This window comes from Podarcis erhardii (assembly GCF_964252035.2).
Source record: "Podarcis erhardii genome assembly, chromosome: 3".
Taxonomy (NCBI): domain Eukaryota; kingdom Metazoa; phylum Chordata; class Lepidosauria; order Squamata; family Lacertidae; genus Podarcis; species Podarcis erhardii.
Window position 1 is genome coordinate 92404987 of NC_138507.1, and position 25811 is coordinate 92430797.

Genomic DNA, 25811 nt, shown 5'->3' on the forward strand with positions numbered 1-25811 from the left:
AATTTCGCTAACACAGACCAGAAAATTCCACTCAGATGTATTTCTTCTCCCCACCAGGACTGGTGGGATTTGCAGTTCAGTGACATCTGGAGGGCCAAAGATTCCCTGTGCCTGGCCTACACTGCCTGGCAGTCACTCTTCAGTTTCAGAAAAAAGGTGTCTCTCAGCCCTACTTGGAGATGCTAGGAGCCGAACCAGGAATCATCAGCAAGGAAAGTGGATGCACTACCACTCAGCCATGGCCCTTCCCCTCAAGGAAGGGTGCCCAACAGATTTGTATTTTATATTTGAGCTCCCCAACTTGCCATGGGCTGTATAGGATGTCACAGGACAAGACATCGGATCACTCGGATCAATCCGAGGAACAACCTTCTGCTCCCTCTAGTCCTGATCCGGTCCCTGACACACAGCGTTGGCCTACCAATTTCTCCGACGCATCGGCCACACGACAGTGGGTTGAGCACAATCTTCCCCCTGGTACTATCCTTCGCCTATCTGAGGGATACCGCATCCAACACTTTAGTGCTGGTCCTCTGTCCTCCCTTCCGGGACCGATGAATCGTCACACTCGCCCACCTACGGCTGGCCCGGCTGTTTCCTCTGTTCCAGGAAGTTCGCGTCTGCGCAGATGGCCCAGTCTGTTCAAAAAAGGCACTGGAAATTAGTGTGACTCATAGAACAGCTGCCTCATACAGTATCAAGCTAAGAAGACAGTTCACATTCTCAGTTCATATTCTCTAGAGCAGTGTTTCCCAACCTCGTGCCTCCAGCTGTTTTTGAACTACAACTCCAATCATCCCTGACTAGCAAGACCAGTGGCAAGGGATGATGGGAATTGTAGTCCAAAAACAGCTGGAGGCACAAGGTTGGGAAACACTGCTCTAGAGCATGCCGCTGCCTGCATATTATAGACAGATATATTCAATGCTTAATACCCTAACCTCTAATAGCTCACCTTGAATTACTGTATGCTAGTAGGTTAGACGCGGGTGGCGCTGTGGGTTAAAGCCTCAGCACCTAGGACTTGCCAATCGAAAGGTCAGTGGTTTGAATCCCTGCGGCGGGGTGCGCTCCCATCGCTTGGTCCCAGCGCCTGCCAACCTAGCAGTTCGAAAGCACCCTCGGGTACAAGTAGATAAATAGGGACCGCTTACCAGCGGGAAGGTAAACGGCGTTCCGTGTGCTGCGCTGGCTCGCCAGATGCAGCTTGTCACGCTGGCCACGTGACCTGGAAGTGTCTCCGGACAGCGCTGGCTCCCGGCCTATAGAGTGAGATGAGCGCACAACCCTAGAGTCTGTCAAGACTGGCCCGTACGGGCAGGGGTACCTTTACCTTTTTAGTAGGTTAGACAGAACCACATGAACATATATACTTCTCTTCTGATACAAGGGTTGGGGTAAAGTAGGCTCCTATCCTCATCCCATAGTTAATATTCTGCACTGTGGAATGTGGGGGTGCCTCTTTTAACGTAATTTACCACTCTCAAAGCTCACTCTCCTTTCTCACTCTCAAAGCTCACTCTCATTTCTCACTCTCAGTGAATTATGAGTATATATACCCTATGTTTAGATTGTAAGAGCAGACTCCTTCAGCACTCAGCTGCATCTGAGGAAGGTTCTCCTGCTCCAGGTTCTGGTAATGTATCTTATCTTTATGTAATAACCTTGCTCCATATTCAGTATCCTAGACATAGACCAAAAACAAACCAAAAAGAATTAACCTGTTGTAATCAATAAAATCTTAAATAATTTTAAGAGAAATGTTGGTGTCTATGGTAATTATTTTTTAAGACCAAGAAATTGGCTTATGAAGTAAAAGGTTTAATTGGCTGTCCTTAGGGACATACTAGATAATCTTTACTCATAATAAAAATAGACATACCCACGACAAGGACCCAGCACCAGTTCTGGGATGCTCTTGTAAGATCTCACAGGGCAAAAAGAGCTTTTAAACTCTCCACCTTTCAACTCTACAATTCTGTGATTCTATGTTTCCATTAGTCATTGTATTGTAATGTATTGCCGTTTTACCAGCTTAAATAGAAGCCATAATTAAAGTCTAACACATTTAGACAATGGAAAGCCTGGAATGAAATGGATCAAATAAATGAATAAATAACATTCATATTATTATAAAACATCATGTCACAGCACATAAATGCAGAGCAATACAGAAGTTCCTGAGTCATACGCCAGTCAAGCACAGTAAAATACAATCAAGGATAATTGAGTGAACACATTTTTGATATTAGGTTCCTTTTCAGATGTTTTCCTGTAATTTTAAGTGCTTCAGTTATAGGTGATAAAAAAACAACTAAAGTGCTGTTTTTAATAACTATTTTGTTATAAAAATAAAAGGAGGGGGAACTACAAGAGGAAATCAGTACTTAAAACTGCCACCCCCCACCTGTGGGAACAGAAACTGACTCTGAGGCAATTAAGAGAGGCTATTAAAGAGGAAAGTAATGGGGGCCAGAGGCATTCTTGAGAAATAAAGATGGTGGCTGACACAATCAGCAAAATTGTGAGAGAGGAGAGGGATACTGCTGCAGCTGCATCACGAGTGGGGGTGGGAACAGGCAGTGTCTGAAGTGACCAGGGAGAGGAAGACACAGTGATGGGGGTGGAGCAGAAGACAGATGGCCACCAACTTGGATGACTTTAAAGAGAGGATTGGCCAAATTCATGGAGGGAAAGTCTATAAAGAGCTTCTAGCAACATTGAGTATGTTCTGCTTCATTGTCGGAGGCAGTGCACCTTTGATACTAGTTGCTGGAAATCACAAGTGTGTAGAGTGCTGACGACCCCAGGTTATGGTTTGGGGCTTTCCATAGGCAACTGGTCAGTTTCTGTGAGAATATATGCTGGTCTAGATGGGCTGTTTGTCTGATCCAGCAGACAATTCTTATGACGGGGTAGGGGGAAGAATAGGGCAACAGAGTACGGGGTTAAGATGACAACCAAGGGAGTCAGGGGAGGAAGTCAGTGCAACCCAAAAAATTCCCTAATGGAGGATGGTAGAGGAAGAAGATGAAGTGATTGGCTGCTTGGGAGAAAAAGATGGGAATGACAGAGGTGCTTGTGTGAGAGAGAAAAAATAAGGTGACAGAGAGTGAGCAAAAACCCAGAGAGAAAGCAGCCCCTGCAGAAAGAAAGATGGGGGTGAGGAAGCAAGCTCATGAGTCAGAGACAAATACCTTTTGCTTTTCCACGTAGTTAGGATAAAAGTGAGATCCCATAGAACTCAAGTGGATTCTCTTGAATTCGCATGATTTTCACAATGGATCCCCACAAAACCATCAAATCTAAGCTTACACTGGTGTCAGCAAAGTCACTTAAACAATGCAGGCGGAGTCCAGAGGGGAAAATATCACTATAGTGATGTTTAAAGGAGGGTGGAAGGCACTTCAGAGAGTGGTTTGGCAAACAGTCCTCTCACCTTCCTCTAAAAAGCGCCTCTCACCTTCCTCTAAAAGTGTGAGGCACTGTGGGTTGAGGCAAGCTATGAGGGAAGGGAAGTGGTTTGGAGTGAATTGTGAGGGGATAGGCAGGGAGTGGGCAAAACATAAAGGGAGTAGGGTTTGGTCAGTTATAAAGGGAGGAGGAGTTGGCCAGGTGTGAGGGAAAGGGGTTGGCAGGTAGGTGGGTCTGGCAAGCAGAGCAAACAGGGACAACAGCCTCTAGTTGTTATTATTAAACCTATTACCAGCCGAAGAATTGATGCTTTTGAATTATGGTGCTGGAGGAGACTCTTGAGAGTCCCATGGACTGCAAGAAGATCAAACCTCTCCATTCTGAAGGAAATCAGCCCTGAGTGCTCACTGGAAGGACAGATCGTGAAGCTGAGGCTCCAATACTTTGGCCACCTCATGAGAAGAGAAGACTCCCTGGAAAAGACCGTGATGTTGGGAAAGATTGAGGGCACAAGAAGAAGGGGATGACAGAGGACGAGATGGTTGGCTAGTGTTCTCGAAGCTACCAACATGAGTTTGACCAAACTGCGGGAGGCAGTGGAAGACAGGAGTGCCTGGCGTGCTCTGGTCCAGGGGGTCACGAAGAGTCGGACACGACTAAACGACTAAACAACAACAAATTACCAGCCCTTCAACAGCTGGTAGGGCACAAGGAGAAGGGGACAACAAAGGATGAGATGGTTGGATAGTGTTCTCGAAGCTACAAACATGAGTTTGACCAAACTGCGGGAGGCAGTGGAAGACAGGAGTGCCTGGCGTGCTCTGAGTCGGACACAACTAAACAACAACATGTATTCCTCTGGATTGTCAGAAAACAGCCTAGTGGTTTGGACTGGCTCTCCAGATCAGAAAAGTGATCTGTAAAAACTGCCACTTGCTCCCCCACTCTCTGCTGTCACAGAACCTTCTCTTCTCCTCCCTGTTCCAAAGGGGCAACTGTGATAAGCAAAGATAGCAAACAGAAGCTTGAGATGCCATCAGACAAGGGCCAGTCCTCATTTTACTCAGCCTACAACTTTGCAGTCCATTTGGTGTCTAGCAAGCTAGAGGGGGAAAGGCTGGAACTCCGCAATCTCCACAGGAGGATCGAGGTGGAAAGCAAACTAGTCAAGCAGATGGCAGAATCCTGCTTTTGCACTCTAATAACCAGCCGCGAATAATGATCTCAGTTTCTCGGTGTCAAATCCACCCCCAGCCCCTCATCCCTGAAAGGTCACATAAGCAGGATTCAGAATTAACAACAGGGTCACCTGATTATTCTTGCCACAATAGTTGTTTGTTATGGTTGCTCAGTTGCATTATTTTTGCAAGACCTCGTTTACTGCAGCTACAATTTATTCTTTAGAGAAAGCACGTTGTCATTATTGCAATTAAATTGTTCACATGCTGGCAATGTACGGGCGGTTGACGACCTTTGTGTTAAAATTTCTATAGGCACACTCTGTGTAACAAAACTACTTTTAGATAATAACTATGCTTTTCCAGGAGAGGGGCTTTTTTTTTTTTAATCTCCAAAAAGTCATTTTCCACAGTGTGTTTCCAACACAGCTCATTTTCATCAAGTAGTTGCTAGGAGGAAGGTGGGGGAAGCACTGGATATGTTAAAAATATACCCAAACAGGAACTGTTATTTTCTGCAACACCCTTGATATAAGTTTTACTTGACTCACAGGACAAAAGCTTGATTTTTAATTTTATGGCTATGAATTCCCAAAATATGATGGAAAAGACAAATTTGTCAATGCAGGAGAAAAACGCATGTGGCCAACTATTTAAAATGCAATCCTAACCACATCTACTCAGAAATAAGTCCTACTGAATTCAATGTGGATTACTCCCAAGTAAGTGGGGTTGGGATTGCGGCCTTAACTACTCATGTTGGTGTTAGAACCATAGAATATTTTATCTTGCAAAGTAGATTTTTTAAATTATCTTAAACAGGGAGGTTGCTAAGCACTTCAAAGTTTGGGAGGGGAGAGGTATAGACACAAATTTGCAAGTGCTAATTTATATGTATAGATGAATATTTAGAAAGTAAAGGTTATATAGAAGGCAGCCGGACAGTTGCATCCAATTCAGCAATTTATTCAATTAATCTTCAATTAACTGGCATCCAGCTCCAGATTTACAATTTGTTTGCCCCATTTAATTTCTCAACAGATCTTGCCCCAAATCAGTTTAATCCCCCAAAGACCCTCATTAATGACTCTCAAATCATCTCTAAATCAAGTCCACATTCTAGAAGCGAAAGATGTAGAAGTGAGTAAGATGGGAGAGCACGATAACCTTTCCCATAAATTTGGAAATCTATGGGGTGACAGGTCCCTTGTTAACAGTCCTGCGTCCTGTTAACAAATTCAGGCTACAATCCTGTACTTCTAAGGGAGCGATCCCCATGGAATTCAGTGGGCTTATTTTTGAGTAACGTACATTTTCTTTGGCATTGAACTGACCCTAGAAATTGTGACACTAGGGACCCCTTCTGAACCAGAGTAAGATGCTTCTTAGTTAAAGGTAAAGGGGAGCCCTGACCATTAGGTCCAATCGTGGCCAACTCTGGGTTGTGGCGCTCATCTTGCTTTATTGGCTAAGGGAGCCGGCGTACAGCTTCCGGCTCATGTGGCCAGCATGACTAAGCCACTTCTGGCGAACCAGAGCAGCACACAGAAGTGCCGTTTACCTTCCTGCCGGAAGTATTTATCTACTTGCACTTTGACGTGCTTTCGAACTGCTAGGTTGGCAGGAGCAGGGACTGAGCAACGGGAGCTCACCCCGTTGCAGGGATTCGAACCACCAACCTTCTGATTGGCAAGTCCTAGGCTCTGTGGTTTAACCCACAGCGCCACCCGCGTCCCATCGCTTCTTAGTTAGGTGATATTTCTTAAATCGCAATACTTACGTGCCCACAGTAGTTTTGCAAGGGAGAAGGATGGGGAGAAAACCAGAACAACTTGGCAGCAACCCTGTGACCACTCATTGGCCTTTGAGCGGCCCCACAAGGAGCACCAACCACCACTGAGGGTGGAAGCATTAAAAAAAAAAAGTTGCCTGCAGTCAGACATTCTACTGTCCAGATTTTTACGACAGCTTGCAAGTGCCCTTATTTGCATTTGAAATCATGTCCCACATAACTTTTTTTTAAAGTGTCTGCATTTCCTGCTTATCAACCCATAAAGCTTAATTGAGCTGGAAATATTCCCTGCTTAGTGTGTCAGTCAGACAAGTGTTACCCTTTGCTTTTTAAGAAACTATGCAAGCCATCTGAGAGACAATAGAGTCCTTCTGTTCCTTCAATGCTTTGATGAGATGTATTACAGATTTTCCTACTTGGTGCATTCAGAATGTGTCTCCCGACGAAAACAAAATGTATATGCCATATCATCTGGTGAGTCTAATATGGGTGTTCTTTAATAACACAGGATGTGGGGAGAACACAACTTCTTCCATGTGTTGAAATAAGGTATGGAGGGGGTTGCGGAGCTGGGCAGGCCAGCTCCATTTTCGCTGTGCACTGCCACATCTCCTTGCATCTCCAAGATGTCTCCTGACATCCATGCAGTGAAGCTACAACAAAGGGAGTAAAACTTGCTTGGGGTGTGGGGTGTGGCTTCCACTCAGGGGAAGACCGTTTGGCCAATGGTCACTCTTCAAATAGATGGTCTCTATGCACATCCATCCACCCATGTATCTACAGTACATGGAGCCTAGTCCATTAGGGCAAATTGGGTATTGTTCCACCAAACTTGCTTTGCCTCCAGACAGGCGCCACCTGCCATCTTATTTGCATCCAGTCCAGGTTGTGGCACTCAGTGTTGCCATTATAGAACTAAGCAGGGAGGAGGAGGGGGACAGAAACTGGAACATACCCTCCAACATTTCACTGATGAAAATAGGGATGTATTATTATTATTATTATTATTATTATTATTATTATTATTTTATTTTATTCATACCCCAACCATCTGACTGGGTTGTCCGGCCACTCTGGGAGGCTTCCAACATACACAATTATAAAAACATAAACATTTTTTAAAAATCCCTATACAGAGCTGCCTCCGGATGTCTTCTAGAGGTTGTGTAGCTTCTTATCTCCTCCGCTATGGGGTTGCATAATTCCATGTCCTCCAATATTTCTCCAATGAAAATAGGGACATCTTAAAGAAAAGCAAAATGGGACGTGGGTGGCGCTGTGGGTTAAACCACAGAGCCTAGGACTTGCCGATCAGAAGGTTGGCGGTTTGAATCCCTGTGACGGGGTGAGCTCCCGTTGCTCGGTCCCTGCTCCTGCCAACCTAGCAGTTCGAAAGCACATCAAAGTGCAAGTAGATAAATAGGTACCGCTCCGGCGGGAAGGTAAACGGTGTTTCCGTGCCCTACTCTGGTTCGCCAGAAGTGGCTTAGTCATGCTGGCCACATGACCTGGAAGCTGTACGCCGGCTCCCTTGGCCAATAAAGCGAGATGAGCACCGCAACCCCAGAGTCGGCCATGACTGGACCTAATGGTCAGGGGTCCCTTTACCTTTACCTTTAAAGAAAAGCAGGACATTCTGGGATCAAATCAGAAACTGAGATGCCTTCCGTAAATCCAGTACTGTCCTTGGAAAATAGGGACACTTGGAGGGTCTGCTAGAATTAGTTGGTTTCTGCCTGCCATTGGCTCTGGCTCTGCCTATTGTTTGGCTCCCTGCCTTCCAGCCCACCAGTTCCAATGGGCATCAGTTGCCACTGGCTTGAATGTGCAGGTGATGACAGGGGAGCAGAGCTTGCTCACGATTCCCTCCACACCTTTCCATGCCCAGAGGGGGGTAATGTAATCTCCCTTAATAGTTCAGCCATATGAAAATAAAGCAACGGCTCAGAGAACATGTGCAGCAGCTCCATTACTTCTTATGTTTTTCTAGCTAAAATGTTTTGTGGTTGCAGAGGAGGGGTTACTAGGCTGGGATTTTCTTCCTTTCTAATTTTCTCGCCTATAGGGAGGTAACACTTGCAATCTGGATTTATATAGCCATTTCATTTGCTGTGGTTACAGGCTTTAATCACTGCAGGGAAGTAGGAAAAGTTCTAGTTTATTGGCTGCAATTTGGAAAAAACAGCGCCACTTATTTATCCCAATTTTCTTAAAGAGCTTCAAAGTGTTGCTGAAATAAAGTGTTAGGAAGCTGCTGGGGCAGCATTTGGAAACCCTTGAGGGGCAAGAAAAATGCAGCCTTCTATTTTAACTCTCTTAAAAGATTTCTGCCTCTGGTTTGTTGCCTTTGTTTTTGTTGTTATGTGTGCCAGGGGACCTTGGCTGTAGTTTAGTAATTTGGGAGCCTCTTGAGGTCCTGTAGATGTTGCTGCAATAGCTCATAATTGGGAGTTTATTCCAGGCATGTTAGGTAACCACAAAGGACAGTTTTTGAAAGAACTGCTTGATCGTTGTCTCTCCACCCCCACAACCTAATCCAGTTCAACAGTTTTCTCTTGCATTTCATTAGTGCTATTGCTGCTGCTGACATTTTATATCCACTTCTGTATTCTGTTCATCAAAGGTTTGTATTGTCTTCTGCATCCATCTGGCTCAAGCGCAGTATATCAGCCAGCAACTTTAACTGCACAGGGGCACAGAATAGATCAGGGCAGCCTCAAATTTCACAACTTGCTTGGTAGCCCTAAGGTAAAGGTAAAGGTAAAGGTAAAGGTAAAGGTAAAGGTAAAGGGAGCCCTGACCATTAGGTCCAGTCGTGACCGACTCTGGGGTTGCGGCGCTCATCTCGCTTTATTGGCCGAGGAAGCCGGCGTACAGCTTCCGGGTCATGTGGCCAGCATGACTAAGCCACTTCTGGAGAACCAGAGCAGTGCACGGAAACGCCGTTTACCTTCCTGCCGGAGCGGTACCTATTTAACTACTTGCACTGGTGTGCTTTCGAACTGCTAGGTTGGCAGGAGCAGGGACCAAGCAACGGGAGCTCATCCCGTCACAGGGATTCAAACCGCTGACCTTCTGATCAGCAAGCCCTAGGCTCTGTGGTTTAACCCACAGCGCCACCTGTGTCCCGTACTTGGTAGTTCTAGGCGACCCGAAATTCCATGTAGGCGAGTGAACAGCCTGGCAGAAGAGGTGTGGATCATTCCATTCTTCCTTCACCAGCCTACTTGGTTTCTATGCTAGACATGGAGGAAGGAAAGTCTGACCAGCGCAGAGTAATCCATCCCAGCCTGCTAGGTGGAGTTTGTACCTTTTGTGGGTTTGTTTATTTATCCGCAAGGCTGGTTTAGGAGTACATGTTATACACAGGAGGAGAGGGTCTCTTAAACTAGTACAGAGGGATTAAGAAAATGGAATAACTCTGCTGGACCAAAGGTCTGTCTACTTGAGTAGAATCCTGTTTCCTATAGCGGCCAAAGAGATGAGGAAGAGCATGAAAAGCTCTCTCGCTAGATATGAGAGCAATCGTCTTAACTGCTCCCTAGGGGCTGTTATTATTCAGAGGCCTGCTGATATGGAAGATAGCATATAGGCATCGTGTGTGGCCAACAATATTCCTTTTCTCCATAGAGATCGCCAGACTCTTTGTTTGGCAAGTTCTAGAACGCTGCTGAATCAAGCTGCATTGTTTAACGTCAAGCAGGTGCAGGCCTGCCATGTCTCCAGAGACATAATAACTGTGCTTGCAGCTTCAGATGAGATCCAACTTTCGTGTCTGCTCAAAAATAGACTTGGAAATATGGATTCTCGGCTAGACCCTGACAGCCACTCAACCTCCTGCTGTCTTCATTATAATAAAATAAAACTCATAAAACATTGAAACAGCAAATAAATAGCTCTAATTGTTGGCCCCTGAAGTTCACCAGATCAAAAACACAGGCTGCAATTACTATAAAGCACACTGCCGGTTATATTTAAAATGGTAATGCTGGCGGACTGGCTTGGGAGAGCGATGACAGACTCTTCTTAGCTCCCGGCCACACCACACTGCACTGGGAGGAACAAAACACAACAAGCCTTGGATTACTATGTCGTCCATACTCACAGCTGTAGTTTGCTTCTCTCCAAAGAACCATAAACAGTAATCAACACTTGTTCTTGTCTCAGCAGTATGTAGTTTGTCTGGGGGAGACAAACCATGAGCCCAGCTTCCGATGATACTACAATCCAAGACTTGTACTTTGTTGCTCCTGCCAAGGCCAAGATCTGGGGAGAAGCGATGCAGGAATTCCTGAGCGTGCTGCTCGTTTACATCAAACCACAGTGAAACCCAGCTTAACCGTGGTTTAACGTGATCTGTGAATACAGCCGTTCTTTGCTCTTGTGAGAGTAAAGATACCATTTCACAATTCCGCCCCTCTGTTGTTTTAAAACCACTTGGTCTCTTTATTTCCAACTTTCAAAAGGCTTTAATTGATAGTTTGTATTACATCCATTCACCTCACATGAAAACAAGAGAGTTAAATGCACTCGAACACCACAAGGGCATTGGCAGGCAATGCTTCATGGATTTGTCAACTTTCACAGCAAGTTGTTTCAAAATGTCCTCTGTGTTTCTATGGAAACTGCAAAATGGCTGTGAGCCTGTAAGCCACACCAAAGCATTCTCCCTGTAGGGCACATTATTTTCTACATGCCCTGGCCTCCCCGTTGCATGTGCCTCATACCAGCTTGTCCTTAGAATTAGAAACACGGACCATTCCCAGCACCTATAGGGAGCCAAAGTTTTGTTTCTTTCAGGAAACAATTCTCCCTGCCTCCTCCATAACCTGTACCAGTGAAGTTCAGAGCTCCAGCATTAATATAAACAAGATAATAGAAACCGGCATTCCAACCCAATTTTCACAGGGTTTTGGGATTCATAATCTCAGACACGACCTTTCTGGATAGTATCCTCTTCCAGGAAGACTTTGGGAAACCTCCTTGAGATATTCTTCTTCCTGCTCATTAAATCATGATCTTATTTAACTCACTTGTTCTAGCACAACTAAGGCTGTGTACAGATTTTTGGCTTAAAATATGTCTGGACTGTGTTTCCCCCCCTTCATTTGGATCAAGGTTAATTTGGGGGAAATCAATCAAAACACAGCATTTCCCTTTTAAAAAAAGAATGACAGGATTGACACAGGCCAGATATTGATATGGACCCCTGGGTTCTGTGAGGATCTGATATATTTGGGCAGCCCCGGATAGGGGAGGAGGAGGAGGAGGAGAAGAGAGGCTTGAAGGCTGGTGACCAGGAAAAGAGGACAGAAGTCCTCACCTTATGATACTAAAGATGGGGAATCAGAACTAATGGCTCTCTTCATTGCCCCTCCTGCAGAGAGCAGAGCCTCATGGGGAACGGAGGGAGTCTTCAACCAACCAGTGGAAGGGACTCCGCAGGAAGAGGAGGTGGCAGAGCTAAAATCAAGAGGTGCAGAATACAAGTCTTGTCACCAAGAACCATGCACCTTTGTATGTAGGAACACTCCCACCCAGGACTACTGTGTCCAGTTCTTGACACCCCAGTTTAAGAAGGGTATTCACAAATTGGAACATGTACAGAGGAGGGTGACCAAGATGATGAAAGGGTCCTTATGAGAAGAAGGAGGAGGAGGAGTTTGGATTTGATATCCTGCTTTATCACTACCCTAAGCTATCTCAAAGTGGCTAACAATCTCCTTTCCCGTCCTCCCCAACAAAAACCACTCTGTTAGGTGAGTGAGGCTGAGAGACTTCAGAGAAGTGTGACTAGCCCAAGGCCACCCAGCAGCTGCATGTAGAGTAGCGGGGACGCGAACCCGGTTCACCGGATTACGAGTCTACCGCTCTTAACCACTACACCACACTGGTTCGGTTGAGGAAGTTAGGTATGCTTAGACCAAGATGTGATATAAAAGCCATGTTCAAATAATGGAACTGATGGTTTTTCTCCCCGCTGCAAAGAAATGGGAGAGAAATAATCTCTGTGACCCATTCAAGCCTGTGCTGGAACAACAGAGACTTTTTGTTTAATTAAAAATGAAATAATAAACCATAAGGCTAATGTTATCCACTATGGATGGGTTGTTTTTTTAGTCACCCTGCCAAAGACTGACGGATCTTCCTCTGAAAGAATTGAGAAGCTATTTGAATCCTGAAACTCTATTTTATTATTGAGAATTGTCCTGGTGGGTCACAGTGGTTGCTATCATCATCATCACCATTTCACCTCTTAATATAAGCAGGGGTACGGGCAGGTCTCCTCCTATGCTTGCATTTATTACTGTTTCATAAGAACATCAAGAAGCCTGCTGGATCAGCCAATGGCCCATCTAGTCCTTATGCACTTCCCCACTTGTCGCTGGTATTCAGTGAAAGTACAACTCAGTCATTGTGTCTAGTAGCCTTATTTTCCATTCAATTGTCCAATCCCCTTTTAAAGCCATCCAACCAATAGCCCTCACTACCTTTTGCAAGAACAAATTCCTATGCACTGTGGAAGGAAGCATCTCCTTTTGTCTCACCCCAATCCGCCAACATTCATCTTCATTTGATGTCTTCTAGTCCTAGTCTTATGAGAGAGGAAGAATTTTTCACACCATTCCTTGGAGTGTAAGTAAGTAAATTTTTATTTATACCCCGCCCTCTCCAGCTAAGACTGGGCTCAGGGCGGCTAACATCAAATATCAAATACATTAAAACACAAACAATTGATTAAAATACAGTTTTAAAATTCGAATGAGGATAAAATTAAATGACTGCCCATTACAGTGGTACCTTGGGTTAAGTACTTAATTCGTTCTGGAGGTCCATTCTTAACCTGAAACTGCTCTTAACCTGAAGCACCACTTTAGCTAATGGGGCCTCCTGCTGCCGCCATGCCGCTGGAGCACAATTTCTGTTCTCATCCTGAAGCAAAGTTCTTAACCTGAAGCACTATTTCTGGGTTAGCGGAGTCTGTAACCTGAAGCGTATGTAACCTGAGGTACCACTGTACAACCATAGGGGTCAGGAACCTCAAATATTCATCAAGACCAGCTATCCATGTTGGTCCCACATGAGCTGATAAAAGGGCCAAAGAGGTAACTTACAGGGTCCCATAGAAGGGGGACAAACTGGGCCCAGACTGAAGGCCAGGCAGACCCAGTTTGACCCCCCTCTATGGGACCCTGTAAGTTATCTGTGTGTGTTTGTGTGTGTGTGTGTGTGTGTGTGTGAGAGAGAGAGAGAGAGAGAGAGAGAGTGTCTGATCCTAGTCAGCCCTGGTCAGTCCTGCTTAAATTCAGAGAAAGCCAATGCTATTATTTTCATTTATTTTATTTGAAGTCCCACAAGCCAGCACTAGATCGTCTTACTTTGATCAACTGATACTTCTGGGAGTCTTCTGTTTCAAACTGGTCCCTGTAAAGAGTCACCTATGCTTCTGTTTGATTAAACTGGAGTTCAGTGGTCTATAAAAAGGCACCTCAAATATCATAAACTATAGGATACAAGGTGAAGAAGGAGTTATAAAACATGAACTCTGTATTCCTCTACCCCCACCCCAAAGTTCAGCTTCTTTTGCCAGCAGAAAAGTTCATCTTCACTTGATTTGTCTGACATTCCATGCAACCAACAGCTTCTGAACCAGAATGAAGAGAATCACACTGACTGCTAGATTTGAAAGCTTGTCACTGAAAGCCAACAGAAGCTAGTGACACTGTCACACATTTCCCACTCCTGTCAACAGTAATTTATGGCCCTTTTAATGAATGATGCAGATTAGTCATATAGTGGGTGATTAGACAAGGACCAAGAATGAGCCACAGTTCAACTACAGAGATAAGGAAAGCACAATATGGGAATTGTCAGTGACGGCCAATGGGGCTAGTTTCTCCATCAGAATTGTTAGTAACCCCAGAGAGGTGACATCCAAAAAGTTGCCTCTCCAAGCCCTGCTATATGGTATTGTTTTCCCATAGGGACATTTGTGATGTACACCCCAATTCTAATAGTGCTGAAAAAGTTCCATGAGCACAGTGCTTACCAATGGCTGGTTTCCTTTGAAAAGAGCTCACTGGAGACTGGTTGCCATTTTGTAATATTGTGCTTATTTTTCATCATCATCTGTTTATCTGTATGCCACTTTTCCACAAAAATGTGCCCAAAGAGGCTCACAACATCTCAAGAGAACAACTAACAGTTCAAATATATATATTAGAAACAATTAGAAATAATAATATCAATCAATCAATCAAAAAAAAAGCCCATTCAAATGTGTATAAAACAATTTTTTAAAAAAACCAGCTTAGAACTAAACAGGAAGGAGAGTAATACCCAACACAGTACAGTAATAAAAAAAAATAGTATACAAAATACCCACATGCTCCAGATGCATAGCTGTCAAGTGTCCCTTATTTGAAGGGACAGTCCCTTATTCCAGCGCCATGTCCCGCTGCTGTCCCTTATTGATGGATGTCCCTTAAATGATGTCCCTTAAATTTCAAAGGAAGTAGCTCCTCTCCCTCCCTCCCTGCCGGCCAGGGACTGGGGGGTGGAGCTTGCATGCCTTGTGTGTGGCTAGTTAATGCAAGCTGAGGGGTTTTTTGAATGCTGGACGCCATTTTGTTGCACGTGCTGCTGCAAATTTTGCAGTGCAAAGCCAGGCCGGGGAGCCATCTTAAGTTGAGGCTGCATAGGCCTTGTGGTGCATGTGATTCAGATTCTATTCAGTGGAACCTCTGGTTACAAAGTTGGTTGGACAGTGTTCTCGAGGCTACCAGCATGAGTTTGACCAGACTGCAGGAGGACAGGAAGACTGGAGTGCCTGGAACAGGTGAGGCTGCAGGTCCCTTATTTTGGCTGCTGGTCCCTTATTTTCAAATCTGTAAGTTGACAACTATGTCCAGATGATGCACATATTTTGGATCCAAGTCACAATCTTGAAACATCCAGGGATGCTACCCCATCTCTCACCTGGGATACTGTGGACCCTCCCACCTGGAGCAGCCTTATTGACACTGGCATCATGGGTTTTAACGCCACATACAGGCCAATAACTCTACTGCCTTCTTAGCAGTTAAATTTACAAACAGGAGGGGTGGTTGTATCTCAGAAATCTGATGTGCATAGAATGTGCACGTCTACAGAGAGGAAACAGCTGTATGCCTATAATTAGGAAGCAGGAGAAACAGATCTTTATGCCTAATTTATTCATCAATATAACAAGTCCCTTGTGGAAGGGCAGCGATGTCCTCTGCAAAAAACACACTTGGAAGACAAGAGGCATCATATGGCACTAAAGTGAGCCTCCCAAGACAAATAACAAAAATATAATGAAAATGTTTTGCGCATATGGGCTGAAGACGACTATATGGAGGAGCAAATGATTCAAAGCTCCATGACCCCTGTACCCAGCACTGATTTGGGCACAGAGATGGAAGCTGCAGGGGCACCAGATGGGGAGCTAGGTCTGGGTCAGGGCTCAGAGCTGGCTGAGGAAGACCACTGCACCTGAGGCAGTTGGTTAAGAATTTTCAGAGGAACCTTTCAGATCACCAGGGCCTATAAGGCCAGATCCTGCACCCTTGAGACCCCCTAAAGAACCAGATGCCACCCACGCCACATTGTCAGTCCAGCAATGACAGGAACACACCAGAAGGAAGGCTGTAGAGTAGGGCTCACCTTCAGGCCAGAGGGCTGGCCCTTTAAGGCTCTGACATTCTCTCAGGTGGCTGGAGCTGGAGGAGAAATAGTGGGTAGGAGATCTGAAAAAAATCACATCTGGCAACCAATGTGCCCCTTTGGTTTCATATAGTACATGAGCAGACGAGTCTAAAAAAACCAGGACACAAATTTTCGTGCCCTCTAGCCGCTATGGTGGCTCATTGACCAGAAGTAAAGTTTGTTGTTGTTTTTTAGTCATAGTGTTAACTCTGGATGTGTATACTCAATTCTGACCAAACTAAGCCTCCTGGTGTATATTGGGAAAAGGATCTAGGGGTCTTAGCAGACAACAAGATTAATCAACAGTAGTAAAAAAAAGCTAATGCTATTCTAGGCTGCATCAATAGAACTTTAGGGTCCTGATCAAAAGAAGCAATAATATCTCTCTATTCTGCCTTGGTCAGAGCGCACCTGGAATACTGTGTCCAGTTCTGGGCAGTGCAATTTAAGGATATTGACAAGCTAGAACATATGCAGAGTAGGGTGACCAAGATGATCAAGGGTCTGGAGACCAAATCTTATGAGGAACAATTGAAGGAGTTGGGGATGTTTAGCCTGGATAAAAGGAGACAGAGAGGACATATGATAGCCATCTTCAAATATCTTAAGGGCTGTCACGTGGAAGATGCAACAAGCTTGCTTTCTGCTGCTCCACAGGGTAGGACCCAAACCAGTAACTTCAAGCTACAAGAGATTCCAGGTCAACGTCAGGATATTTCATTGATTTACATTGATGATTTGAGGGTGTTTTTTTTAATGTAGTGTTGGTATTTTTGATAGCTCTTATTTAACTTTTCACCTAATTGTTGTGAATTGCCTTGACGTCTTTTTTAAAAAAAACAAAGCATGATTTTTAAAAAGCAATGATGAGAAAAACAGATTGAATGCTTGCTGCTGGTTGGCATGACGTAGCCTTGGGTAGATACAGGCATATGCTGTTGCCTCTGATGTAGCTTCAAAGACTAGCAGATGCCTCTCTGGGAGTCTGCCTGCTTCCCCTTACTTGGTTTGTATATTTACACATAAAAATAAATGACAAAAACACCACGCATCACAGGTATACTCCTGCATCCCAAGTAATCCGTCCCTGTAAAATGACGTCCTGGAACTTATGTCCTTGGCCAAACTACATATTGTGCATGTGTCTATCAATGTTAAATCACATCCTTGGAGGGGCCAGTTCAGATCTGGAACATGGCAAAAGTGAAAATACCATTAGACCATTTTCCTCTGCACTGCAATGAGTATTTTCTGCCCCCTCTTTTCTCTCCTTCCAGCTCCTGCCCTGCTATCATTTAAGAAAAACACACACCTGCCAATGCAAAGTCATATTCAACAAAGGTGGTCCTTTGGCCTTTAGGAAGGAATGTGAATACAAGAGTGACTCTTCCATTTTCACCATGGAGTGTTTCCTATATGTGCCACATTTTAACTGTAGCTGTGGTGCCATCTAGTGCAGAGATACTGTAATCAAATTTCTCCCCTTCCCAACATAGGCAGATTTTGCAGAAGATGCCATCAAGCCAGACTCTGTGTCCCAAATAGCTCAGTGTTCAGGCATATCTAGATTAGGGAGTGCCTGCAGTATCCCCTATGGCAGGCATAGGCAAACTCGGCCCTCCAGATGTTTTGGGACTACAACTCCCATCATCCCTGACCACTGGTTGTTAGCTAAGGATGATGGGAGTTGTAGTCCCAAAACATCTGGAGGGCTGAGTTTGCCTATGCCTGCCCTATGGGGTTCTTCAGATAAGGAAAACAGAGCATGCTTCTTTGGTTCTGGAGTGTCACAGGACTCTTCATACAGGGGATGGCAGGTGTATTTATTTCATGTATATTCAAGGAAAGTAATAGTACCACTCTATTCTGCCTTGGTCAGGCCACTCCTGGAGTACTTTGTCCAGTTCTGGGCACCGCAGTTTAAGAAGGATATTGACAAGCTGGAACATGTGTAGCAAAGGGCAGCCAAGATGATCAAGGGTCTGGAAACCAAGCCTTATGAGGAACGTTGGAAGGAGTTGGGTATGTGAAACCTGGTAAAGAGGAGACTGAGAGGAGATAGGATACCCATCTTCAAATATCTAAAGTGCTGTCACTTGGAGGATGGAACAAGCTTATTTTCTCCTGCTCTGGACGACCCAAACTAATAGATTCAAGTTTCAGGAAAGGAGATTCAGACTAAACATCAGGAAGAACTTTCTGACAGTAAAAGCTGTTTGATAGTGGAACAGACTCCCTTGGAAGGTGAGGGACTACAATGGAAGTTTTTAAACAGAGGTTGGATGGCCATCTGTCATTGATGCTTAGTTGATTCCACAAGAATTGTTCCCAGCCTCCTATATAGCACCTGACTGATCAGTTCATGGTAGAGAAAGGGAGTGAGATGACCCTCTGGTGTGCTTATCACAGTCAGGTTTATTTATTACTTACTTCAATTATTTACAAGTTGTTCTTCACCCAAATCCTATAACCTGTATACTGGTGGCAGGCTGTTACTGTTGTTATTTGCAGTAGTGGCATATTTGCATTATAATATTTGCATTAATACACAATTACCTTCACAATACCAAATCAAACAAATCCGCTAATGCATTTCCCTATTTATAATATTCATTACATAGTTAGTTTAAGCAATGGACACAACCCCCCCCCCCAAATAATTCTCTATCCATAAAACCTCTGTTAAGAGTCCATTACAGTTCCTACCTGAATTAACAGATGCATCATGAAAACTCATCTGCTGGTTATCTCTCAATGACAGATCTTTATAAATAGGGCAGCCTGCGTCTGCTGAATTTAGGTCACCTTATCAGTTCAAGTTATGTTCAAGCACCTTTGGGAACTGAAGCTTTTCACTGGGAGTGAGAACATGTAATTTTAAGTTGCCTTGCATGCTTTGCCTTTCTTTTGTCCATTTTTACTCTCTCATAAGAAATGCATTTTAGATCAGGTCCTCAGCAGACTCAAGGTGATTGTAAAGAAAGTTTCCAATTCCCTAATCCATCTATTTCCTGAACAAATACATATAATAATTTGGTGCTACAACAATTATATTATCCAAAAGCATGCAGGGGAAGTCCCTAACTCACCAAAGGTTTGAGACCCATTGGCTACCCTCAGCTAGTTTAGCCGGCCAGCTGAAGCCATTGTCGGGGAGTGACCGCTGCTGCATGCCGACTGATTCTAGGAGCCACAAGTGAGAGCTGAGTGCAGGGTGGGGACCAAAGGATGAGACTAACAGTGGTACCAATGTCAAGAAGATGGTTTCTGCACATGCTTAAGTGAAGAGCAGGTGGGGCTTATCAACCTGGGAAGGTAGCCCATCTAGAAGGAACTCTCATCCTTAACCTCTGCTACCTCACGTGATCCCTTCAAGAGGCCAAGAAGGAAAGCCTACACAAATCCGGAGTAGAGTCCCCAAGATGGTTGGATGGCACCCTGTATGCCTCCTCCCAGCAACTCCTGCAGTCAAGCTGGTGCCAAACATACTGTTCTGATTTCCTTTTGATTGCATCAGCAAGGCTGAGAGGGGGGGTCTTGTTGTCTGGACCTTCATACACTCTGCCCAGGCTTGTGCCCTAGGCATGTTACTTTGGTGCTACTAACGCAGCACGTTGACGTCACCCCCAGAGGTGCACTTCATTGTCTCCATTTTGGTTGCTTTCCAATGTGTGTGTGTGTGTGTACATACAAAAACCAGTAGCCTGTGACATTAGCACTGAAAGCTGCTGTCTTCTGCCTAATAGTGTGGGAGAACAACTCTGAAGGTCTCTGCAGAAAGTTTTCTGAAGTTGGTGCTAAATCAAGGGCTGTTCTATACGGTAGTAGACCTGTAACCCTCTAGTTGCTGTTAAGACTCCACTCCTATTGGTTCCATTCAGAAGGGACAATAGTTAGGGATGATGGGAGTTGTAGTCGAGCAATATCCGGAAGGCCACTGGAAGGCACTGAGATGTTTCGTAAAAATCATAAAATTTACGTGTCATATGTGGTGGCAATGTAAGGTTATTTTTTAAAAATGGGAAATGATATATAATGAATTGAAAAAAATGTTTAAAATAACCTTTGTTAAGAAACCAAAAGCTTTTTTATTAGGAATTACAGGAGCTGATCTACCTAAAGCGTATAGCAAAAACGGCTGTGTGAATACTGCTAGCCCAGCACTGGAAAGAAGAAGATATCTCAACTAAGGAAGACTGGCAAATTTAGTTAATGGAATATGCAAAAATGTCTAAACTAACTGGAAATCTTAGAAAACAAATATAAAAAAGAATGGGAAATGTTTATTGCATATATACAAAAGCAATGTAAGGAAATACATTAGAAGGATTTTTAAAAGACTTGTAACGCTATGGACAATGTTTAAATTAGGAGGTAATTAGAGATAAAGATTCTTTGTTGACATGCATAAATGAAAATAATACAAAGGAACCAGGGGAGGGAGGGGAGGGAAGTCAGGGGATTCAAAAAAATCCCAAAATATGGATTTAATATTAAGAGTGTACATATCTGTTTTAATTGTTTTATTTTATGTCTTTTTAGTTCTTTTTAATGTAATGTTTATTGTGAAAATAAAAAATATAAAAAAGAGATGTTTTGTAAAAACAAGTCAATTAAACGCAACAAAAATAATGCTAACTCCTAGCTAAGCAGAAATACCATTCACTCATGCACGAGGATATTTTTGAGGTAAACCATTATAACATGTGAATGTCCTGAGGAAATTGATTTTCAGGGGAAGCTTGGGGAATCTAGAATACGTAATCTGCAGGGGAAGAAACGTTGCTCTTAACAAAGTTACTTCCCGGACTGACCGTGGAAGATTTCTAGGTAACAGCAAAACACTGGATCATACCACACAAACACGCACATCCCAAAAAGCTTGCCTGCTCTACACAACCTGAAAGTGACCTGAAACCCTATTTACTCAGAAGTAGACCCCAATGGGTTCTTACTCCCAGGAACATGCGCGCGTAGGACAGCAGCCTGACTTTAGCAGCATTCCATGCGGAAGGGCTTTTCAGTCACGGCACAGCTACTCAAAGGATTGCCTACCGAAAAAGGAGCAAGCACGTGCCGCCACCCAGAGGAGGCAGAGCGAGGGAGAAGGGAGAACGCCCTTAAACGCCGAGGGCAACTCCCTAGAACGCCCTCGCCGACCACGTGACCGCCGGCCCTTTCCCTCGCGGCTCCGCCAGCCGAGCGCGACGATTCCTCGTCATCCTCCCTGGAGAGTTTGTGGGGGTCGCTCTCGAGACCTAGGACTCCTGGCCGCGGCGCGGCTAATCGATCGCCGAAAGGAAGAAGGCTTGGACGGGGCGCGGCTCGATCGCTCTGCGCTCGGCTCCGAGGGGCGGGAGCCTGGCTGTGTAAGAAGCCATCCGGCTGGTTTTTTGGCGCCGCTGCTGCTGCTGCTGCCTCCTCTCCTCCTCCTCCTCCTCCTCAGCCCGAGCTGATTTCGGTCGGGCTTGCTGGTGCAGCTATGGCGGAGCCTGCAGAGAAGATGTACCGGGCCGAGTACGCCAAGAGCGGCCGGGCTTCTTGCAAGAAATGCGGCGACAACATCGCCAAGGACTCGCTCCGCCTGGCCATCATGGTGCAGGTACTTCGCCCGACCAGCCGCCGCGGGCTCCGGGCAGCCCCGCCGCGCCACGTTGCTTGCAGAGGCGCAGGTGCCTTTGTAGGGGCGCCTCCAGGGGCCGCCGCCGCCGCCCTTTGTTTCTGGCAGCAGCCAGATGGAGCAGCAGCCTTCCGGGGTCCGATCAACCCGGCCATGTGCCGCATGCGGGTTTCGGAGGAGAAGCCGCCCACTTGCGCGGTCTCGCTCTTTGCAGGGCGAAGGGGCTTTCCCCGTCGTTCTCCTCCTCCTCCTCCCGCTGCCTCAGAGCAGCTCAGCGTGCAGGTCTAGGTTTAGGCTGCAATCCTAAGCACACTTACTCGAGAGTAAGCTCCGAGCAACTCAGGGGAGTGGAGCGGCGCCTGGGTAAAACGTGGTGAACCGCCCTGGGCTACGTTTACCTGAAGGCAGCTGTATAAAAATAAAGTAACACGCGCCGTAGGATTGCGCCATGGCTTGGTCATCCGCGTGCTCCTCCCTCGGCCACCTCCGGATGGCTAAAGGGGTGGGTTTAGTCACGGCGAGGAAAGCTGCCCCAGGGTGGCCGGTGTCAGGTTTTGTAGCTAGCCGATCGCCAAGTGCAAAATCAGAACTTGGTTGCCACTCTTGAAGATCTCGCTTGGGTTGGCGGCGATCAGGAGAGTTGACTTTAGGGCATGCTTCTGAGAGAAGTAAGCACCTTGTTACTCCCAGGTAAATGGGCAATGTGCTATACAAATATTGTGGGTTTAACAGGGAGAAAGTAACTTCCTTTAAACTCTGTGGGACTTGGTTTAGGTTCAGGGTACACATTAGATCAGGTGCCAGTCCCCCGGTCACATAATGCAGTCACACGTTTTCAAGCTGTACTCCAGAAGCATGAGAACTGGAAACTTAATTGTGCTTTTTATGCAGAGCTTGCCTTGTCTTGAGCAATACTTTGTTGTCGCTTTCATCAGATCTCTGTGGGTACCATTTCTCTCGTTTTGCAAGTATTTATTACATTTGTGTCATGACCTTCCTTCCAAAGGAGCCCAGGGCAGTAAGTTTAGAATTTTGGCAGAGGTTCTGTGTGTAATGTTTAATACTAGCAACCCCCTTCTCCCTTATCGATGGACAGTTTACTTCCATAGAAATCAATCAATAACATGTAACAAAATAATATCATGAATAGGCATATATTGATAATACACCAGCTTAGTTTTAAATTCTGAAATGTTGTAACAGCAGTGGTAAAAGATATGTGATGAGAAAACTTGTACAGTGGTGCCCCGCAAGACGAATGCCTCGCAAGACGAAAAACCCGCTAGACGAAAGGGTTTTCGGTTTTTCGAGGCGCTTCGCAAGACGAATTTCCCTATGGGCTTGCTTCGCAAGACGGAAACGTTTTTTCGCTTCCCCCCCCCCCCTTTTTCTAAGCCGCTAATAGTGCTAAGCCGCTAATAGGGGTGCTTCGCAAGACGAAAAAAACGCAAGACGAAGAGACTCGCGGAACGAATTATTTTCGTCTTGCGAGGCACCACTTTAGAACTCATGTGCTGCGAATTGGCAACACTACTTCTAAATAATTTGCATTTCAATCCTGTGCATGCCTATTTACCAGAAAGAGCAATTGTGTTCCTGAGACTTGTCTTTAGCAGTGGTTCCCAATTCCCCACCCAGGGGTCTGCAGCACTACAGTGGTGCCTCGCAAGACGAAAATAATTCGTTCCGCGAGTCGCTTCGTCTTGCGATTTTTTCGTCTTGCGGAGCGCGGATTCCCCGGGTATTAACAGTTTTACGAAAAAGAAAGCAAACTCGCAAGACGTTTCCGTCTTGCGAAGCAAGCCCATAGGGAAATTCGTCTTGCGAAGCACCTCGAAAAACGGAAAACCCTTTCGTCTAGCGAGTTTTTCGTCTTGCGAGGCATTCGTCTTGCGGGGCACCACTGTATTCACGTAACAATAACTACCATAGATTTGTCAACATTTTCGAAAGTCCATGGCTTGGCTTTTGAAAAAGAGGGGGTCTGTAGTACTCTGCAGTACTTAGCTAATTGGGAGCCACTGGTCTATAGGATTGTAGCATTACTTACTAAATTTGTTGTTAGTTCTCCAATAAATATGCCTCAGCACCTTAACATTATAACCCAATAAGGTAGGCTGCACTGACTTTAAAACACAACCATTGGTAAGTATTACAAGGTGGTGAAAACAGTCGTAATACGTATGAGTAGCCCATAGACAATCTGCACTGAATGCAAGTACAAACTGTCTCCACCAATGCACAAGTATTTCTGTGAACATGTACACTTGTTGATTTGTACAGCAACTACTGTGTACACAGATAAACAGACTACAACTACTGGTGTATTCACAGGTTGCATACTCACTGAATGGAATGTGTGAACACATCTCATTGTAATGGTATAGCACTAATATTACAATTACTTAAGCATGGTTCAGTGTATGAAGCCTGAGAATTATTCACCAGCTTTGTGCCCGCTCTTTCCCTTTCTCTCTCCCAACTCTGATATGCCACAGTTCAGTACTTCTGAGGTTTCTTGAATCAGTTTTCTGTTACAGCCAAATTGGGGGTCTGTGTTTTAATGTCTGACTACAAACATGAGTTTCCAGTCTGGGGGCATGACAGGAGCTTCCCCTCTGCTCTGGAATTATAGGCTGATCTTGCAGTTTAAGAGAACATGGCTTTTTGGCCCAAGGAGGCTCTGGGTTATCATCACGTTAAATCAGTGTTTCAAAGCCTGATCAAGCCAATTTGACAGCTGAGATTATGCAACAAGAACTGAAAGGTGTGAAGGCATATCTGAGTGGCAATGACTCAGACTTCTGTTAAAAGAAAAAGTTGTAGCTAAAAATAGATTGCTCACATGCTGCTGTGGGTAACAAAAGATTTAGGTCATGCAGGAATAACTGTCTTGGAAACAAGTCTGTTAAGATAATGCCTAGTAAACCAAATAATTCAAGTGAACAGGCAGGCATAGATCAACAGCAAACAAGTGAACTTTCTCCAGCAGAAAGACATGTCTGCTCACAAGCCTTTCCCAACTGCAAAAGCATCCAGATAGAGGTCCCTTGGTTTCAGATTTCTTACTCCACTCAAAAGACAATGTTCAAAGATTGTCTTCCGCTATGAATTTAGTGGCTACAATTATTCATAAATCAGACATGGAAAGCATTTCTCTTGGAAGGTTCAGAGACCTCTGTCAACATACAGAGCACTGTATAAACATCTGGAAAATGATAGAAATTTAATTAGCATATGCTGGGTAATCCTCAAAGACTTTTATAGTATTCAAAATTTAAAAATAATTCTTGTTTATTAATTCCTTAAATAATTACTCTGCACAAGGGCTTGGGACCAACAAGTTATTCTAAGTTTTGTAATCCCAATGTTATTTTGATGGGTTCTGCTCCTCCTCTAGTGAGGAAAAGATGCTTGGCAACTGTTCACTGTCTCCCAGAAATCCCTAGCTCATTTTACATTTTTCCCTTTTACATTAACTACATCAGTGGTTGGGGGAATGTTTCAGAACTCATGCTAGTTAACAGAGTATGGTTCTTAAACTGCCTTCTTTTAAAAAAATGGCCTGATGTGCAGTGGTTAGAGTGTTTGACTAGAACCTGAGAGACAATGGTTTGAATCCCTACTCGACCATGGAGCTCACCTGAGTATCCAACACCAGGTTTAAGGATCACCACAAACCAAGAACTTGGTCCTTTAGGGGGAAGCGTAACCCCATCACAGATACTTCAGATCCCTGTTGTGAGTAACTGATCCCCTAGTCAGCAGGACTTTTTTATTAAATGGATTTTGTTCTCACACATTTAGTTCCTTGCTTTTGTTTGGAACTTGCTGCCATGGAAAAGTTGTGCAGCAGCACCTCCAGTAAGACGATAGACAAAGAGGCTGCACTCACACAGCATTGCAAACCATCAGAAGCCAAGAAGAAAACATAGCTTCGTATTGTGGTTTGCATGGAGCAAGACAAGTCATAAAACATGGTTTGAACATAACATTAAGTCAGGGACTGGAAAGGAAGGAAGTAGGAACTCCTGGACTGGTATGTGATATTAAGGAGTGGGGTGAATTATACCAAAGT

General features: G+C 44.7%; 1 protein-coding gene and 1 long non-coding RNA gene across 2 annotated transcripts in view; one reads left to right on the top strand and one right to left on the bottom strand.

Annotated features, from left to right (window-relative positions):
• Positions 1–429: 429 nt before the first annotated feature.
• LOC309337607 lies at positions 430–13992 on the bottom strand. The gene is made up of 6 exons (XR_014154427.1): positions 13945–13992; positions 12933–12979; positions 11708–11847; positions 9612–10436; positions 1560–1684; positions 430–638 (listed from the first exon to the last, which is right to left on the bottom strand). It is a non-coding gene; the product is annotated as an uncharacterized lncRNA (long non-coding RNA).
• A 7368-nt stretch (positions 13993–21360) lies between these two features.
• PARP1 (poly(ADP-ribose) polymerase 1) overlaps positions 21361–25811 on the top strand; it is a 36111-nt gene continuing 31660 nt past the window's right edge. Inside the window, exon 1 of the mRNA XM_081854152.1 lies at positions 21361–21715. Within this exon, the coding sequence (XP_081710278.1) occupies positions 21596–21715 (120 nt within the window). The 5' untranslated portion in view covers positions 21361–21595. The remainder of the gene's footprint in view (positions 21716–25811) is intronic.